The sequence below is a fragment of the Maniola jurtina genome, chromosome 14, assembly GCF_905333055.1.
Source record: "Maniola jurtina chromosome 14, ilManJurt1.1, whole genome shotgun sequence".
NCBI classification, from domain to species: domain Eukaryota; kingdom Metazoa; phylum Arthropoda; class Insecta; order Lepidoptera; family Nymphalidae; genus Maniola; species Maniola jurtina.
The window spans coordinates 9,466,364-9,487,449 of record NC_060042.1 but is presented as its reverse complement, the minus strand read 5'-3'; the positions used below and the strand labels follow the sequence as shown (position 1 = coordinate 9,487,449).

Sequence of the window (21,086 nt, the reverse complement as noted above, 5' to 3'; positions counted from 1 at the left end):
TTATGCTTTGGAAATTGATTTAAATATTGTTAACTATTCCAGAAATAAAAATATGTATTTTCTAGAAATGTTAGAGCAAGGTGTTATAATACGTATCAAGGATCTAAGGACCTTAGTTATCAATGCTTCATAAACGCTTATGCGCTATACATTTCTTTTGCGAACTACCTACCGAACTTCATTATGGTCTATCGTAGCTCGTAGCATAGTAACCCCTACGATTCACATCAAATGACTGAACTCTTGCAATGACCTAGTTAGCACGTATAAAACAGCCCGAGTGCATTCTTAATGAGTATCGATTTCACGACACTGGTTATTATAGACCGCTTCTTTAGCCCACTCTCAAGGTTGAACAGCTTGTTAGACCTTATTATCGCGTAACGTAAAGGCAGTAAAGAGATTATTCACACTGTGTGATGATTACGGTCTAGACTCGCTAGAGTCTAGACTTACTTACTAAACACTTACTTAATAAATCTATACATATAATAAAATTGTAGAAAAGTGGTGTCTGTACAATGGAAATATATAAAAAAAAGTAGCAGGGGTTGTTATTATATCGATGCCGAACCCGAAATTGTAATTAATTTTTTTTTGTCTGTTTGTCTGTGTGTTTGTACACGCTAATATCAGAAACGGCTTATTCGATTTAGATACGGTTTTCACTAATATATTGTAGTAAGCTTCACTTAACATTTAGTGTTTATTTCATGTCAATCGGTTTATAAATAAAAAAGTTATGTCAATTTAAAGAATCACGGTGAACATTTTTAACGTACAGAGTATATGCTGCCCGAAAAGTCACTATTCCACGCGAACGAAGTCGCGGGCACAGCTAGTAAAGTAATAATCTAGCAAACTAAAAGCGATAGTTCATTTACCGCGCACTCATAATTAGTTACCTACTTTGAAAAATTCGGAAAAAGAGAATTACCATCCAGTTAACTAACAGGATTTCGTATTTTGTTTTTAAGAATCCGTACCCGAATGGTGCCAACGGCACGCTATTAATTAAGCCTCTGCTTTTCATCCGTACCTACGTTTAGTTTATATGTCTGTCTGTCAGCGGGCTGTATCTCGTGATCCGTAGTACCTATTGGTGAGAGTTGAAATTTTCGCAGAATGTGTATTTCTATTGCCGCTATGATGATAAATATAATGAAAATTTCAAAATGACCGCTATGTAAATGCAAAAATAATTAAATAAAAGTGTTATTTCATGTACGACGACGGTATGGAAACCTTCGTTTGCGAGTCCGACTCGCACTTGACCGATTTTTGTTTCTAAATCTATTGGTGTTTGAATGAATGCATTCATTGTTTTTCAAAACACATTGAATTCTGAATTAAATAATATATTTATAATTTATATATGCATTTATCGTTTATCATTAAGAGGTAACTAAGATTTAATTGGTATTAGTAATCTAACGGATGCTTGAATAATGAAGTATCGATATCACTATCCATCAGTCTAAGTATATGAAGGAAAAATCCTCCATCTGTGTCCTCCATAAAACCTCCATATTCAAAGATTCTCAAAGTAAGGTAGAATCAAAGAACTTGAACCCTTAACAGGGCTCTCTCCGTCACTCGTTTCATACAATCGTAGTTCCAATTTCATTTGAATATTAAGGAACTAAAGTCCATGAAATTTTGCAGACACATTCTAGAAACTAATATCTGTGTCTGTGGTGTTTTAGATTTTTCTAAAAATATGTAGTTTTAAAATTACAGGGGCTTAAAGGTTTGTATGAAAATTTTTAAGACCGCGTAACTTTTAAACCGAATATTTTAACAGAAATCTGGAAAACCACAGACATAGATATTAGTTTCTAGAATATGCCTGCAAAATTTCATGGACTTTGGTTGCTTAATATTCAAATGAAATTGGAAATACGATTGTATGAAACGAGTGACGGAGAGAGCCCTCATAACGTATTTTATGTAAAACATTGATTTTATGGGAATTTTTAGTGCGTCACAGCGTCACCCCAACGTGTAGAGGGTAAAGCTAAGTCTACCGTGCCAGATTTTTCGGTTTCCGGCGTAGCTCAAATTTTCCACAAAAATAATGGTACAACATTTCTGGTTTCAGATATCAGTATTGGTATAAATGAAAGGGTAATTACTGCTATAGTTAGTTAACTATAGCATCATTAAGTAGTTACTTAATGATGCTGGTAAATGGATTTCTTGTGGTGCTGTGCTGATTGACCTTCAACGTTTAAATTTAAAAAGAGAAAATAATATTTGGTTTGGCCACCTGCTCGACACTTTTTAAAGGTTGGTTAGTAACTTCATACTTCCTGCATATCTGACATAACGTCGTTATGAATGTGATTAGTAATTTCCCTGAAGAGTAGGAAAGCGTATCTTGATTATTATTATTAATATAATACTTAGCGGTTTTCAATAAACTTATTGTACAAAACAAGCTTTCTATGTCTTGTAAAGTTCTTGTTTTACAGAAGCATTTTAATTCCTCAAAAGGACACTAAATAGACGTAATAAAAAAAAAAGATTCCAACGAATTGAGAACCTCCTCCTTTTTTGGAAGTCGGTTGAAAATGAAACCAATGTTAACTGAACCTATAAATTATTAGACTATAATATCAGTTATTACAGCCTTCACCACTTTATAATGCTCATGAATAACAAGTGTAAATTAAAAATTTATAACACCCCCGACAAGTGAAGGTTATATTAACTAGAAAAGAGCTCATAACTTTCAAACGGCTGAACCGATTTTCTTGAATTATAGCTAAGAACACTCTCGATCAAGCCACCTTTCAAACAAAAAAAACTAAATTAAAATCGGTTCATTACTTTAGGAGCTACGATGCCACAGACAGATACACAGATACACCGATACACAGATACACACGTCAAACTTATAACACCCCTCTTTTTGGGTCGGGGGTTAAAAAAAAAAGGAAAATAATTAAAAATGGAAAGCTTCTTTTTTACGTAATATTTTAACGTTAGTTAGAATATGACTAATTAACTATAAATTATTTTAGCACCAGAAAGGAACTAACGAATGAGTCCTAATATTAGATGGTGGGACTCATTCATGCCGTAAAATTATAACACAACAACAAATAAATAAAGGTCAACACAGTCAACACAACAGCGAAATCATGGGATGCGTTCCGTTTCCTGTAATTAACGCACATGAATAGAGGGCATGTAGAGGAAAAGTTAATTATAATGTAGGCACTTTATAATGGGTCAGCAAACGGAATGTGCACCTATTCATGATCAATGTAAATGAGAATGGCTATAATTACATATTAATTATTTCCTCTAATGTGAATGAAGTCATGTTTATATTGTCGTTTATTTGTTAGGTAGTTCGGATCTGAGGTTGAATCGAGGTTTAATATTCCATTCACATAATGTTTACATCTCAGTACATCCTATTAATAGATGTAAAACCGTGAACTGAGAAGTTGATTAAAGCATTGAGTTGTACACAAAACTCTTAATCATCAATGTGTACTCTTATGGCCGATTCTCACCAATTGCGTATGCAGCACGTACACGTGACACGCGCGTAGTGACGCGCGTGAACCCATAGACGTAACTGCACGCATTACATCTTCGTGAACGTTCACGCCACGCAAGTGGTATGCCTTGTTTCATACAGTTCCATACATTACGCGCTATGTCAACGCTTACGCAGCCTGTCTGAACGAGCTCTTAACTGAATTGACAGAGTAAATATCTGAATGCAGTGCTATACTTTCACAAAAAGAGTAACTATGTACAGCCCTATACTAAACTAAAATAGTTTAGTAGTTAGTGGTTTAGAACAGCTAAATAAGCATGAATAGATAAATCACGTAATGTTTACATCTCAGTACATCCTATTAATAGATGTAAAACCGTGAACTGAGAAGTTGATTAAGGCATTGAGTTGTACACAACTCTTAATCATCGAGGTGTATCCTTATGGCCGATTCTCACTAATTGCGTATGCAGCACGTACACGTGACACGCGAGTAGTGACGCGCGTGAATCCATAGACGTAACTGCACGCATTACATCTTCGTGAACGTTCACGCCACACAAGTGGTATGCCTTGTTTCATACAGTTCCATACATTACGCGCTATGTCAAGGCTTACGCAGCCTGTCTGAACGAGCTCTTAACTGAATTGACAGAGTAAATATCTGAATGCAGTGCTATACTTTCACAAAAAGAGTAACTATGTACAGCCCTATACTAAACTAAAATAGTTTAGTAGTTAGTGGTTTAGAACAGCTAAATAAGCATGAATCTATACTAATAAATAAAATTGAAGTGTCATTTGTAAGGTGTAATTGTAAGGTAATTGTGAGGTGTAAAAAAGTAAGAGGTTAGTCGGAAACTCTTAAAAACGTTACCTACTAGGTAGTTTTATACTAAGCTTACGTAAGCTCAGCGTACAAGCAGACAAAGTAGTTAGGAAGATTACTCATCGCGAACGAACTTAAGTGCTGTATGGCTGTATCTGTATGGTATGACCCAGTTCCAACTACACGTCACCCCTTAAAGGAAACGAGAACCGTTATGGGTGCCTTTCGTCAAAGAAAGCGAGTTCCCATGGGTGTAGGCGTAGCCAGTAATTTATTCTAGGGTGAGATTTTCCATGCTTGGATTTTCTTCGAGTGGGAGCTGAGAAGGACGGCTATCTCGAAAACAGATAGTAAATGATAAAAAAGTTACCTACCCAAAGAAACTTGGTAATTGGAATTTTGGCTGCGCATAAAAAAGAAGAAAGATGATATTTTTAATCTTTATCTTTTGACATTTACATTTTTCAGTACAACTGTAGGAACACACTGTTCCTATGACTTCAGGACTCTAGGGGTTTCAAACCAGAATGAGGTAGGATACGAGTTACGACCGAATCTGGTAAAGTAAACCTCCAGACTCCAGATTAAGGCTCACAATCTGCTGTATAGCGGGAAAAATATGTGCATTTTTTCAGGGATTTATATTATAGATAACGGTATGTACATACCACGATTAATTTGTTAATTTTCATCTGCCGATATTTCGACTCAGTTGCATGAGTCGTGGTCACGGCGGGACTGCAGTGGCCACGACTCATGCAACTGAGTCGAAATATCAGACTTCAGACTAATATTATAAAGGCGAAAGTTTGTGTGTATGTGTGTGTGTGTGTATGTTTGTTACTCCTTCACGCAAAAACTACTTGAGGGATTTGGCTGGGAATGGAGATAGATAACATCCTGGATTAGCACATAGGCTACTCTTTATCGCGGACAATCAAAGAGTTCCCACGGGATTTCGAAAAACCTAAATCCACGCGGACGAAGTCGCGGGCGTCAGCTAGTCTACAATATAAGTGTATTAGGTATGTTGTTAAACTACGAAATAAGCTTGAAATCATTAGTTTCAGGGTCTGTTCTGTTCCAACTTCAAAATGCATGGTCTCTAGCTGCGCTCATACGTTTCCCTAGTTGGCCTACCGTACGGTAGCAAAGATAAGGCAGTGCGTACCGTATACAATGTATCATAGATGGTATTGGGTGTCCGGCGCAGCGGCGCTTGTGGCCGGTGACTCACCCAGTGGCTGCGTAGTTGGATCACGCTGCAAACGAGTGTAGCGTAACTGCATAGACACGGCAAATGAATTATTGAATGGATAGCGGATGCTTTATTTAACCCACATACCTATGACCTCCACTCAAATGGCAAACGGTTATCGGGCATTGATTGGAAGTTGGAACACAATAATAACGTTTGCGAGTCGGACTCGCAAACGAAGGGTTCCGTAGGTACCAACGTAAAAGAAGTAATCAAATATAACTTTTTTTTTGTGATATGTAACCAACTAACCACAAATTGACAGTTTTCGGATTTTTCCTTTACTTGTAGAGACATTGCTAATCACCTACAGTTTTACACTATCACACGACAGACAACAAAGTGACTCTACAAGGGTTAAGGGTTCCTTTATTTCTCTTAAGATACGCAACCCTAAAAAGGAGCAAATAAACGAACCCCTATTTACATAATACATTCTTACATAACTTATATTACCAGCGATGGTGATGAAAACCGGAAAATCAGTGCCAATCATCCGGCCACGAATTTCTACGTCAGTCATTGTATTTGCTACGCGCCGATTTCTTGTTTGCATTGAGTTAGCACAATGAAACAATAGTCCGTTAACGTCTATGACGTGTTAAGTTTTGCGTAAGTTTAATTTTGCACACCGGTGAGTGGACAGCTCTGATAGCGTCAAAGGCTTTGTACTGTTGCAGCGCCCGAAGGTCGACAAACCCGTCAATGCGACTCGTTTCCGTAGTGCACTGTGTATGTGTCTCTTACTTCCTCGCACCTTGAACAGATGCAGGTTTCGACGGAAACGTTCTAGATTTTACCCAAAATCTTCGTCAAAAAAAACCATCAACTCTAATGTTATTTTTTCGCAAAGAATAGGTTTTCTTTTTGTATTGCTTCGCTTGACTGCCTGATATGACATGCCTGACATGATAAAAGTGTTGATATTTCGAGTTTCGACCCAGCTCATTTTTGAATGGGTCTTGGTAGATACGTTACGGGCATCGATGGTTACGGGCCATTATAATATGTAACGAGCTTATGCTTGCGACTTTGTGTAATCCATGCGGACGAAGACCACACGAATTTCATACCTCTATATTACCCCCTTAGGGGTGAAATTTTCAAAAATCCTTTCTTAGCTGATGCTTGCGTTATAATAGCTATTTTATGCCAAAATATTATGTCAGCCCGATCCGTCCAGTGGTTTAAGCTGTGCGTAATGCGTTGAAAGATCAGTCATTCATACAGCTTTACCTTTTATATTTTATATACAGAGTGTGTCCTGAACTAGGAAATAAGTCTAAGATATAGTTTTTTTTTAATTTATAGACTAGCGCTTGGCTGCAATCACACCTGATGGCAAGTGATGACGCAGCCTAAGATGGAGCTCGCTTGCCTAGAAGATGCCTATTCACTCTTGACATAAAGGTACTATGACCCATATTATAATTGGTCGGGAAAGCTGATACTGGAAGGGCGTTCCAAATCCTAGCGGTTTGAATTAGAAATCAGGAGGCAAATCGCTTCGTACGTATCCGTGGAATTTCCACATGACTTAAATAGTTTGATCTTTACATCTTTAGTTAGTAGTAAAAGTACTAATACCTATCTATTCTGTGGTAAGAGATATAAATCGTGACCAGGCTAAATGTTTACGCCTAAAAAAACTGGAGATATGTTAATGTACATCATTAAAATTGTAACTAGCGGAGGTGAGTTACGTAAATCTATGTTAACTAGGTAAATACGCAAAATCAATTATTAATGAACTTATGAGTTAATCGACTATTGCAAATCATTGTAAAAAATCTATGCCTCGATATATCGTCAGCATTGAAAATCAGGACATTACTTAATTGCTTCTGTTACTTTCATCAATCAATATCTAAAGTCTAAACTAATTATTGCTTGTTTCTTTGTGGTTGTGCTTTTATTTACAGAATTTAAGGTTTTTCTAAGGATACTTATTAATTATTATTATTTTAAAAAAAAGTATATGATAAGTAGTTAAATAGGTACCTTTAACTTACAATTTATTACAATATATAAGGAATACAATACTTCATCCGCATAGCCATAGATATGCCATAGATCAATGGATTTAGGTTTTTGCGATGTTCTAACTCGGAAAAGAAATATTCCATACACCCAAAATAATATGATGTTCATAATTATGTACGGAACCCTAAAATAGCGAGTCCGACTCGCCACCCATCCCACCAAACATCCAAATAGATTAAACCGATAGGCCGTGAAAAGCTAGCAGACAGAGAGACAGACATAGATACACTTTCGCATTAATAAAATAATAATAGCATTAGAAATGGATAAACAATAATTCAGGATATGTTACCAACTGTCAACCGGTTCATAACCGGTAATATCTTTAAGGTAATTGCTATTTGACAAATCGCAAAAATGCTGTACTTTGAAGTAAATTGTTTATTTTTCTAAAGCATTAACAGCTATTAAATACATGCAATTAAAAACTTCAGTTTGTGAAGATTATAAGGGCCTCTTTTTATTTAGTATACATTATCCCAATAAAAAAAAAAACCAAGTTGAAAACATTGCTGTTCGCAACTTGTTCTGTAAAAGTTTTCTTTAACATCTTGATACTTTGAAGCCAACCTCCAGAAAATGATATGTTTAGGTTTAGCAATCAATTTTAACTGTTAGTTTTATACTAAATGTTTTTCGTTTCTTAAATAATCTAAAACTAACCAAAAAACTTCCTGTGCTATTTATTTTCTTGCAGGCGCTCTATGGAATTCAGTGTCCACTGGACTGTCATGGCGGAAGGACTGTGCGCGTCATTTCGTCGCAAAATATTATTTAAAATGAATTTAAGCTTATTATTTTTGAATGAAAGTTGTGTTTATAATCGTTGAAAAATAAAATAGGGATTTTTTCATTTCTAAATGAAGCCTGCTTATATACTAAATTTTATTCTAAAGTTACGGTTTTACCAGGTAAATACTCGGAGGTTGTCATAGATTATGATGACAGATAGTAAGTGTTCTAAATAGGTATTATACCTATGTTAGGAGATAGCGCGCCTCGTTCCGGGTGCCGTGTTCCGAAATGGATTTCGTAGTAGTGCAAGTTTGGTGCAAGCCCCACATGACGGAGGGGTATGCGTCAGGCATTTCCTGTGTACAAAAAAAAGACCTATATTTCGGATCCATATTTCATCACTGACAATATGCACTATTCAAAGACTGTTCTTCAAGCATTGAGGAATTTTGGACAGAGACATCTCGAAGGTTCCCGAAGGCTGCCTGAGTTAGATTTGTCGGCTAGCTAGCTTTTTTCGAAATTGGACTTACTTAGCTGGATTGTGTGTTAGAGCTTTCTTATGAGATATTATATGTACATAATATAACCATGGGTCTCATAAGAAAGCTCAGATTCATGCTGCGGGCAATGGGGAGAGCCTAAAGGTTGGAACGCCATTTCGGCGGCCGTGTTTCCTGCCATATATACCTTAGATACCTGCAAGCCAAGAGTGAATAGGCATCTTCTAGGTAAGCGTGCTCCTACTTGGACCTCATCATTGCTTTCTTTAAAGCATGATTGTCGTCAAGCGGAAGCGCAAAGATTCAGGCGGCGCAAACCCGTAGCATGTGGAAGACCCTATTAAAGACCTATGTTCACTGTGGACGTCTGTCGGTTGATGTTGATGATTATGTCTTTAGTGCAAGTAGTTCAGTAGTTTCAGAGTTTATCGATAACAAACAAACAAACCTTTCCTCTTCATAATATATGTAGTTAGTAGCGCGATTTTCCGAGATAAATGTCATTTTACCTGACAGCCCTAATCAATTTTATCACTGATATTAATAACTAATTCATAACCGTTAAACCTAAGTGTCAAAATCTCGTTTTTCTAGTCGAGTTCCGTAGGCTCTTTGAACCCACTGCATTATTATCCCAAGAAAACCTACCATTAGATGTAGGAATAATGGAAAGAGGTCACAACCCTCAGCAATAAAGAATACGATGCGGAGAGAGATGTCACTCTCAAGGTCTTTAAATGTATCCATGCAAAAAACCACGTCGACTGGTTGCTCCGTTGCAGCGTGATTGAATATTAAACCAACAAACACACTTTCGCATTTGAAATATGGCCAGTGATTATAAGAAACAGTTTAAATCTCTCTCTGCTCTCTGAGAGACGTTAGGCAAAGTGAACACGAATTATGACACTTCTGTGTTCTTATACAAGCTTAGGTCTCTCAATTTTGTCAATTAATGTCAAATTTCTTTCTCAGATCAAAACCTAGTAAGTGGTTTAAATTCAAAAGAAGTTTAGGCCGTAGTTCTCTCTGGTCCAATGCGGAATGGCATACTTCACACACCTTTGAGAACATGGAAAACTTGCAGGTATGCAGGTTTCCTCACGATGTTTTCCTTCGCCGTTAAAGCAAGTGCTTTAAACTTTGCTTAAAACGCACATAACTGAAAAGTTAGTAGTGCGTGATTCCGGGATCGAACCCCCGACCTTCGATTAGGAGGCGGACGTTCTAACCACTAGGCTATGACAGTTTTTAAATTAAAGGGGTTTAAATATTTTAGTGTGAAGACTGGCCAACACATTTATTCATTACATGTGCATCATTTTCTTTTTTAGGGTTCTGTACCTCAAAATGAAAAACGGAGCTCTTAAAGGACCACTTTGCTGTCTGTCCATTTGTCCGTCCGTCCGTCAAGAAAACCTATACAGTACTTCCCGTTGATCTAGAATCACGAAATTTGTTCTCGGATTTATTCCTTTACTTGGGCTATGAGAGTTGAGACCTATCTACCTGCCCATAATTCTAGGTTAACGGGAAATACCCTATCGGTTTTCTTGACAGACACGACAGACGGACAGACGGACAGAAAGACAGACAACAAAGTGATCCTATAAGGGTCCCGTGTTTCCTTTTGAGATATGGAACCCTAAAAACATTATGTAAGTATGCAAAGTATTTCCCTTGCAAACCATATTTTAACAGTTGACATGTAGAGGTCATTGACTTTTCCTATCTTACTTTTAAGTTTTAATGCATTATTAAGTATTTACTGTTTTGATATGGTATTTAGATAATGGGTGATATTTATTTTATTTAATCTAATTCCTTTTAAAAACTTAGTAAGGCGCATTAATCTATAAAAACCTAGCCAGTTCAAAGACTTACAATGTTTTAAAATGGTCAAAGCGACTTACTAGCTTTTAATTTTACTTTAATGTGGGTGTCCTTACAATACAACGGGACATACTATGAAAGTTAGGCTTATGACATAAAACGATTTTCGGAAAAATGACATTTACTTTGTTTTGATATGGGGCGGTCGATATAATTAGGTACTAGGGTAAAGGCTCGAGTAAATGAACAGATTGGACGTTTTTACATGTATTAAGAGCTGGAATAAAAAACCGGCTGATATACCTTTTTTAAATATTTTCTTACAAATTCTTACACTTTTTTCAATTTCAATTTCAAAACCGTGTTCCGTTCAAACCGTTCAAAAGTGCGTGTGCGTGCGTCCATGTGTGTGTGTGAGTGTGTTGTATGTTTGTACGAGTGTTTGTGAGTGTGGTATTGCGTTGTATAACCACATGAGTAGCGAACAGAGTCAAAGCTTCATACAAGCGCGCTACGATAGGTACACTACTACAAGCTTGAGGCGCGTGTGTGCGTGAGCACAGGCGCTACGTCGCGTACGGAGAGAAATCGGTTTATACCGGCTCGGCCTGTGCTCAAGTTCAGGGGCTGCAGTACACGTCGCGCGTCGTGTTTTCATTTAATTTAATGTTAATGATAATAATTTAAATAGTGTTTAAAATCTATTTTCTTGAACTGTCATAGATTTTGTTCAAAATCAATATCTAAGGATCCCTAGGATCACAAAACAGGAAATTGTTACCAAAATTTAAAAAAATCGACGCCATTTTGAAATTCTTTGTTAATTGACCGATTTCGTTCAAAATCGATATTTAGAGCTCCCTGGGATCACAAAATAAGAAACTGTTACCAAAATTTAAAAAAGTCGACGCCATTTTGAAATTCTTTGTTAATTGACCGATTTCGTTCAAAATCGATATTTAGAGCTCCCTGGGATCACGAAATAAGAAACTGTTACCAAAATTTAAAAAGTCGACGCCATTTTGAAATTCTTTGTTAATTGACCGATTTCGTTCAAAATCGATATTTAGAGCTCCCTGGGATCACAAAATAAGAAACTGTTACCAAAATTTAAAAAAGTCGACGCCATTTTGAAATTCTTTGTTAATTGACCGATTTCGTTCAAAATCGATATTTAGAGCTCCCTGGGATCACAAAATAAGAAACTGTTACCAAAATTTAAAAAAGTCGACGCCATTTTGAAATTCTTTGTTAATTGACCGATTTCGTTCAAAATCGATATTTAGAGCTCCCTGGGATCACAAAATAAGAAACTGTTACCAAAATTTAAAAAAGTCGACGCCATTTTGAAATTCTTTGTTAATTGACCGATTTCGTTCAAAATCGATATTTAGAGCTCCCTGGGATCACAAAATAAGAAACTGTTACCAAAATTTAAAAAAGTCGACGCCATTTTGAAATTCTTTGTTAATTGACCGATTTCGTTCAAAATCGATATTTAGAGCTCCCTGGGATCACAAAATAAGAAACTGTTACCAAAATTTAAAAAAGTCGACGCCATTTTGAAATTCTTCGTTAATTGACCGATTTCGTTCAAAATCGATATTTAGAGCTCCCTGGGATCACAAAATAAGAAACTGTTACCAAAATTTAAAAAGTCGACGCCATTTTGAAATTCTTTGTTAATTGACCGATTTCGTTCAAAATCGATATTTAGAGCTCCCTGGGATCACAAAATAAGAAACTGTTACCAAAATTTAAAAAAGTCGACGCCATTTTGAAATTCTTCGTTAATTGACCGATTTCGTTCAAAATCGATATTTAGAGCTCCCTGGGATCACGAAATAAGAAACTGTTACCAAAATTTAAAAAAGTCGACACCATTTTGAAATTCTTTGTTAATTGACCGATTTCGTTCAAAATCGATATTTAGAGCTCCCTGGGATCACGAAATAAGAAACTGTTACCAAAATTTAAAAAAGTCGACGCCATTTTGAAATTCTTTGTTAATTGACCGATTTCGTTCAAAATCGATATTTAGAGCTCCCTGCAATCACAAAATAAGAAACTGTTACCAAAATTTAAAAAAGTCGACGCTATTTTGAAATTCTTTGTTAATTGACCGATTTCGTTCAAAATCGATATTTAGAGCAGCTCCCTGGGATCACAAAATAAGAAACTGTCACCAAAATTTAAAAAGTCGACGCCATTTTGAAATTCTTTGTTAATTGACCGATTTCGTTCAAAATCGATATTTAGAGCTCCCTGGGATCACAAAATAAGAAACTGTTACCAAAATTTAAAAAAGTCGACACCATTTTGAAATTCTTTCTAAATTGACTGATTTCGTTCAAAATCGATATTTAGATCTATTGATCGATATTTAAAGATCGATATTTAAACTAAGCAATAACAACAAAAACAAACTTTACCAAACTTGTTGAACAAATAACTATTGTTAATTAAATTGTATCCTCCAGTGCCAACCCTACCAAAATAGTTATAAAATTTGCTCACTTCTTAGAAGCTTTGCCTCTGTTTGCTACTCTGTGGTATAACACCATGTTAGTAAATCTTAGTATATTTTTAACCGACTTTAAAAAAAGGAAGAGGTTCTGAATTCGTCGGTATCTTTTTTTTATGTATGTTCCCCGATTACTCAAAGACGCCTGGACTGATTTGGATTTTTTTTTTGTTTGATAGGGTATACTTTGCAAGTGGTCCCATATAAATTTGGTAAAGATCTGATGAATATCTTTGAAGATGGAGAACAGAACTCCTCAATGGATAAGAGCAAATTCAATTTTTTTTTTATGTATGTTCACCGATTGCTCAAAGACGCCTGGACCGATTTGGAAATTATTTTTTTTTTGAAAAGCTAGGTATACTTTGCAGGTGGTCCCATATAAATTTGATGAAGTTCTGATGAATATCTTCTGAGATGGAGAACAGAACTCCTCAATGGATAAGAGCAAATTGCTCGCGATCAGTGTAATTGCTTAGTAAACAGTAGGGTTTTAGCTGGGCATGGCATATTATTATAGTACAGTGGGGCCACTAAAAATTTTGAAATAAAAAATTTTCAAAAGAAAAATAAAACCGACTTCAAAAACCACAATAACTTAAATTATTTTTTACTTTTTAGTGTTTGTGATTTTGAAATCGGTTTTATTTTTCTTTTGATTTTTTTTTATATTTATTCTGGTATTCTTCTTTCTTGGATATGGATCCCTCTTGGGTATCCCCATTTCTCTCTGTCTTTGGTACTATCAAGCTAATTTTCTCTCGCGATTTGCACAATAGCATTAGACCAACGCGTCTTCGGTCTACCTACCTGTCCTTCTTTCATCTGTAAAAATCGATACAATATGACCATTTGCATTTCAGTTTTAGGGCATGTCTCAAGGTGTCTGTAGGCTTTGTCTTTTTTCTTATGTCTTCAATTCTCACTTTGAATATTTTTTGCTTAATTTATGCAACTTGCCATCGCCCTTTAGCAAGTTACTATTTCTTTTTATATTCTTTGTCTGGACCCATGTTTGGCTGGCATAGGTAAGGCATGGCAGGATGCATGTATCTATAACGGATCTTTTAAGATGTACTGGGTAAGCTCCTTTCATTCTTTCCTTTTGTGCCCAGTAAAACAAGCATACTCGGGCTACTTTGAGAACCCATTAGCAGCTAACAGCAAGGCCTGGACTCCAATTTTTATATGTGGAAGCTGTATTTCCTCGTTGCGTTTATGAGCAAATAAGAATAGTTAACTACTTTTACTAAAAAAAAATTTTATTATTTGGCGCGAACCATCTAAACACCATGATGATTATTATTTCTGCGTTGTGAATATTACCAGAAGAAACAGCAAAAAAATTGTTCCAAGCGGCTCTATTGTAACTTGCAGTCTGCAATTTGAACGATTCTGACTTCTGGTGATAAATCTGTACCTCAGCCCCAACCCAGTACCTCTAATCTACCATTTCAAGAACTTTCAGAAGGTAGTGACGATGTAGTGACTTTTTTACATCTCAACTTAGACCATTAAATCAAAATTATTTGGATCACTTAATGAGAGATCTTAGATTGTCTAAAAAGCATCAGAACATGTGGCTTCTCGGCTCAAAGGAACAAATCTGATAACATCAGACACTTGTGTTACGGTATATTATTCTCACTACTCTTAACACATTCAGTAGCTGATGTTGCACTTCCAGCGACTTGGATGCAACAAGGGCGTTAAGTTTCATTTTCTCTGTAGTCATTTGGACTGTTTTCCAGAAAATTTAGGTGACTTTCAAACTAAGATAACTATACCAAAGGGGATAATATCATATGAAAGGGCTCTATTATACATTCTAAAACAGGTTTTATTTATTATTATTATGTAAAAGAGTTTTTGATTTATCGCGAAAAATGTAGAAAAAAATATACAATAAGTCAAAAACTGAAAATCTGACAATTTTTTTTGAATTCCAAGCCGAAAATATACTTAAGAATTTATTAATAGGAATCGAGAGTTTATGCACTAGATAGAGTTCGTTCATTCACTGAAATTTCCAGTTCATTTACTGGCAATTTATCCTTTTGTTAAATAAAATAATTTATAATAATTAATACCACGCATTTTATTTGATTTTTTGATATACTGTGTACAGATACACAAAAAATAAAAATTATATATAGAACAATTCTCATATATCTTAATTTTAGGTGAAAGTCAGGGTAATCCTTATTCGTTCATGTACTGGATCTTTTACCCTCCTACGTCAAAATACTAAAAGTCCGCGTAAATTTCGCAGATTGAAATGTCTGCTTGATTAATTGTCAATAGAGGGTCATGACATGTCAAAATTGCTAGTTTGAAGGTGAAATCGTCTAAGTCATTCGAGATGGTTTTCCTCTTAAGATGTGACCCTTACAGGTTTTGTCACTTCCTTGACGCCAAAAATGACGTCAACGTGATTTTAAAATCATTCAAGAGTAAGATTTTAAATAAATGACTAAATAAAATATATTTCTTGGAAAAAACACGTATTCCGCAGAAGTTTATTTTTGTCATACCCGAAGTAAGTAGATATACTTTATATTAGACAACTTAATTATCACAAACTTACGATAAGTAGGTAGGTACCTACCTACTTTAAGTTTGCATAGAAGATAGTTTTATAATAAGAACACTCTCGATCAAGCCACCTTTCAAACAAAGAAAACTAAATTAAAATCGGTTCATTCGTTTAGGCGCTACGAGGCCACAGACAGATACACAGATACACAGATACACACGTCAAACTTATAACACCCCTCTTTTTGGGTCGGGGGTTAAAAATAAAAGAGTTCTCACAGGATTTTTAAATCCGTTTACATATGGACGAAGTCGCGGGACTACTTAATTTCATAATGTAATATTGAACTACAGACTCCTTTGTACTCATAATGGGTAAAGTACAGATGTGGTTGTTGCGAAAATGGGTCAAAGCAGCGGAGGTAGACGTCAATCGTGGGCAGAGGCATTATAAGCGTCGGAAGACAAGACTGCTTTCACTTACAAATGAATATACCTAATGATACATTTCGTTTGAGACCAACTCAACTATTGGATAAACAAAGAAATGGTTACATTAAGTACCTAGATAGGTAAGTAATAGAAATGGATTTTGTTCTGTTTGAACAAAATTATGTTTAAAATGTTTAGGTATTCAACACATTCGATAAATCACGGCAATTCTTTTTTAAAGATTGTACTTGAATCGCCGCTGGCGAAGTATTCGAAGTAGGTATAGGTAAGGTACCTATCTACACAATTTAAGTTAACCCTGAAATTTCTACAAGGATAAAGTTGATAGTGAAAGAGGAAACAGCCAAACCTAGTAACTTATTATAACAGTTTGGATAAGTAACTAACTACGAAGTAATTACTTAATCATTCATTGCTATTATCAACAGATAGCTACGTCCACTGCTGTCTGCTGAACTTGGATTGGTAGGGACTTCCACACATCACAGTCTTGCGCCGCCTGAATCCAGCGGCTCTGTGCGACTCGTTTGATGTCGTTGGTCTACCTAGTGGAAGATCTTTCAACACTTATCGCTACTTTTTTTTTAGCTTTTATTGAAAATATTACAATAAAACTTAAAACTAGCCTATCTTATTACTATACAACAAATCATGCCCGCGTGGAATGGTGCCAAGAATATTGGCTGCATTTCCATACTGGACAGCCAAGCTGATCCGTTGCGCAAAAAATGAGCCAGCCCTTCTGTCACTCGATGAGGGCTATTAAACGCGGTGAAATGTCTCGTAATTTTTTTTAGGTATTCTACCTCTGCTACTTTGACCCATTTTCGCAACAACCACATCTGTACTTTATCCATTATGAGTACAAAGCTGTACTTAGTTCAATATTACGTACTTAACCAGTAAGTACTTATGTTACGGTTCATTATCATCATGATTGACCAATTGCCGGTTCATAACAGAGCACGAATCTCCTCTCAGAGTGAGAAGGGTTTTGGCCATAGTCTATCACGCTGGCCAAGTGTACATTGGCAGACTTCTCACACTTTTGAGAATATTATGGAGAAACTCTCAGGCATGAAAGTTTCCTCACGATTTTTTCCTTCACTATTAAAGCAAGTGATATATTGTGATTACTTAATCCGCACATAACTCCTTAAAGTTAGAGATGCGTGTTCGGGCCGAACCCCCAACCTCCGATTAGGAGGCGGACGTCCTAAACACTACACTATTACAGTTTTATGGTTAGGGTTACTTAATCAGTATCTAAGTATCAATTATGATTTATGACTGACACTAACTATTTTATATTCAAGGATGTAAAGTTGCTATTCCCTCTTTCATAGTATTATTAAAATTCATGGTTACAAAAAGGAAGTGACATTATTATTGTTGGTAGGAACAGGAAACACAAACTTTTCTATATTTAGCAATGTAATAACTGTTACCGGTGTAACTAGTGAACTTTTTATATTGCTGAATGGAATATTAAATTGCCCAATTATACTGAACCAAGTCTTTCCATGTCATATAACTCATTGCTGAGGGGTGTGACTCTTTTCCATTAATCACATAATGGTAGGGGTTTTCTTGGGATTATAATGCGATGGGTTCCCAAACCTTTCTACAATGACTCAAGACTAGTATGATTTTTGACTTTGAGGCAAAAAATCTGTTCAAGTGCAAGTTAGATTCCCACATGAAGGATTCCATACCATCATACAAGAAAAATACTTTAATTTCCAGGGTTCCATACCTTAAAAGAAAAAAGGAACCCTATAAGGGTCTCAGGAGTGAGATGAAAAACATTTTTTTTTTTCGTACATAGTTAATTATGTTCAACTTACAATTTTTGTGTACAAACAAAGGTGATGTCACTTTTTAAGTACTTAGTTTTAAATTAGGAAAATTACTGTAGTTAATATTATAGGTATGATTACCAATAAGTACCTTTTCTAATAGGATTATAGTTCTGCATATTTTGTTTAAGGGGCATGAGACGGGTTTGCCTGCGAAATTCAAATTTAATTTGGTTTCTCGCAATTTGACAACTTAGGCTTATGGCATTTTAATTGCGACAATGGCAGTATCACACTCACAGGTAGGTTTATACAAAAGTCTTTACTTAAAAAGGTCCAATTTAAGAAATTTGCTGTAGTATTGACTAATTTGTGAGAATAGTCAATACTAGAGCTAATTTCTTAAACGGGACCCTATCAAGTAAAGAATTTTAGATAAACCTGTGCGTAATTTGACATATCCTCGGTTCAGGATCAAACCAAGAGTTCCCTCACTCTAGTTCATTCTGACTGTTTACCCAATGAGTATGGGTTTCAACTGTAAAGAACATAACAATGACCAAATACATCAAACTGATTGAGATTTCGTTACTTATTTTTCACAGTAAAGTACAAACTAAGTTGCAAGTAGTTAAAGTTTCATACCTACATGAGTTACGAAGTACTTACCTTAAAGATGGTTATAACTCTTAAGATTATATGAAACATAGTAAGGCTAGGGAATTAAATACCTTATAAGTTAAATCTTTACATTTTTACAATCTGACTGTTTTATCCAATGCTTTGTTTTTCAGCTAGTTGTCTTTAGTCTATTTGTAAAAACCATAAAAACTGTTGAATAAACACATAAACTTTGTTACCTATTTGTCATTCATATTTATATCTGACTTCAAAAAAGTTGGAGGTTCGCAATTTGATGTTTATTTGATGGTGTAACATATGTGTATTGTGTAAGCTATAAGTTTATTATCCATGAAAGATTTTCCCCATTGGCTCCACTTACCAACAATAAACAAAGTGCTGCCCAAAAGGCAAAGGCCGAGTCGTATGCAGACTGCGCGATTCAGGCTACTTGTCACTCGTCGTGAGAAGTAACTGATAGGGCAGTTCCAGCGCTGGTCACTAGGCTGCTGCTCGTAGGTCACCGTCGTCGGCTGGTAAACGGCACTGGTCGGCATCTTGATTCAATTCAATAACAAATATTTCACTATTTCACCACTTATTGAAGGCGCACTCACATTACCGTCAATGGTTTGTATCGTTGACTTTATTATCAACTAAACTGATACATAAAACAATTGTGGCTTGTGCTTCGCTTACTAATAACGCGTGATAATTGAAACGTAACGCAAGAGCTACTCAAAAGGCCAAAACAAAGAAATTGAACGAATACACGCCGATTCCGATTACTATGCTTGCCGATGCCGAATGCGAATTGACGATTGACGATTGTCATTTGATGACTGACGGTTAGTGTTGCCAACTACTTTCCAAAACATGCACTAAACTCTAAAGCAGCCTCAAAAATTCACTACCTTTAAGTGGTAAAAAACTCTGAATGGTTAAATATAAAATATCTCGGAAAATACTGGCAAATTAAAAAAAAATAGTTCACGTATACCCCCAGATCAACCAGTAATAAACGCAAAAATAAATGCTTTATTATAGACTTCACTAGGCACTACCATAAAATTTTAAGCATTTAAATCAAAGAAATATTAAGTACTAGTGACTAAGTACTTCCCAATTGATAGTTCGATGGCAAAATATTTTTTTTAAAAATCATTAATAATCTAGTAGGTACCAAAAGCAATAAGCTGGCAACATTGCTGATGCTAGTCTCAGTGTTATCATCGCGAAAATAAAGAATCTGCCATACACTGACTGAAAACAAATCTGCTGACTCTTAGGGTGAGATCTATAGAGCGCGCTCTGCCTTTGCTTAGACTTAAGACAGAGTTAAAACGAGACAGAGCTATATCTCTCACATAAATCTGTCTCGTTTAAGTCAGAGCAAAGTCAAAGTGCGCTCTATAGATTTCAGCCTTATTTAGGTAAAACTCATATTACTCTAGCCTTTCATACCAAATTACAATTGCGAAAGTATATCAGTTTGTCTGCTAGTTTTCACGGCCGATTCAATATTTGTCAAATTTTGGTTTTGCATTTCAGGGATGGACCTAAGCTACTTAACTAATTAGTTATCATCCCGGAAAATAAGAGTTCTGATGAAATTTTTAAGGTACCTACGTCGACGCCGGCGTACCTAGAAATACAAGCCGGCGTATCTCTAAAGTCTAAAAAAGTCGGTGTACCTTTAGAATTGCCTGCGTGCTTACCTCCAAAATAGCCAGCGTACCTCGTAAAGGAGCTGTCAAAGCTGTAAAGTAGTTAGCATATCTGTAAAGTACCTAGTCGCCGGGACTTTAAAATAGTCAGCGTACTTTTAAAGTAGCTGGCGTATCTCTAAATAATATACGTCTAGATAAATCAATGTGCTTCTAGAAAAGTTGGTGCACCTTCAAATTAGTCGGCATACCTTTACCTCTTAGTCGTAGTTAGATAGTCTTATGTTTTATTAAAAAAAAAAACAACCTAACTACTAACGCCCCGTTTTAACCATAATTTTGGGAAAATATTTCGATATGCAACACTTTTCGAATATCATCATCGATGTTTCGAGTTCAAAAGTCGAAACCGTCGGTTACGACTTTCTTGTTCCAACATGGTTCCAACTTCCAAGTCATGGACAACAAAAACACAGAAAATGGAAACATGAATTTTATTAGTCAACATAACAATTCATGAAAAGGAGTATACACTTATTACTACTGAGTAATAAGTGTATACTAACTAGTAATAAGTGTATACTAATAAGTGTATAGTGTATCAAAGAATATACTAACTCAGTACCACTCTAACTCAGTAAAAAATTATAATTTACGTACTCAACCTTCAGCATCTTGGAAGTTGGGACCCCAAAATCGGTTTTTCGAACTTGCGACCTACCTACTCCTACTTTCTTTATTAGACACTTACTTATCATCAGTACTATTA

General features: G+C 35.8%; 1 protein-coding gene across 1 annotated transcript in view; it reads right to left on the bottom strand.

Moving 5' to 3' along the window:
- LOC123871957 overlaps positions 1-19,486 on the bottom strand; it is a 33,695-nt gene extending 14,209 nt beyond the window's left edge. Inside the window, exon 1 of the mRNA XM_045916031.1 lies at positions 19,033-19,486. Within this exon, the coding sequence (XP_045771987.1) occupies positions 19,033-19,207 (175 nt within the window). The 5' untranslated portion in view covers positions 19,208-19,486. The remainder of the gene's footprint in view (positions 1-19,032) is intronic.
- Between the last annotated feature and the right edge of the window lie 1,600 nt (positions 19,487-21,086).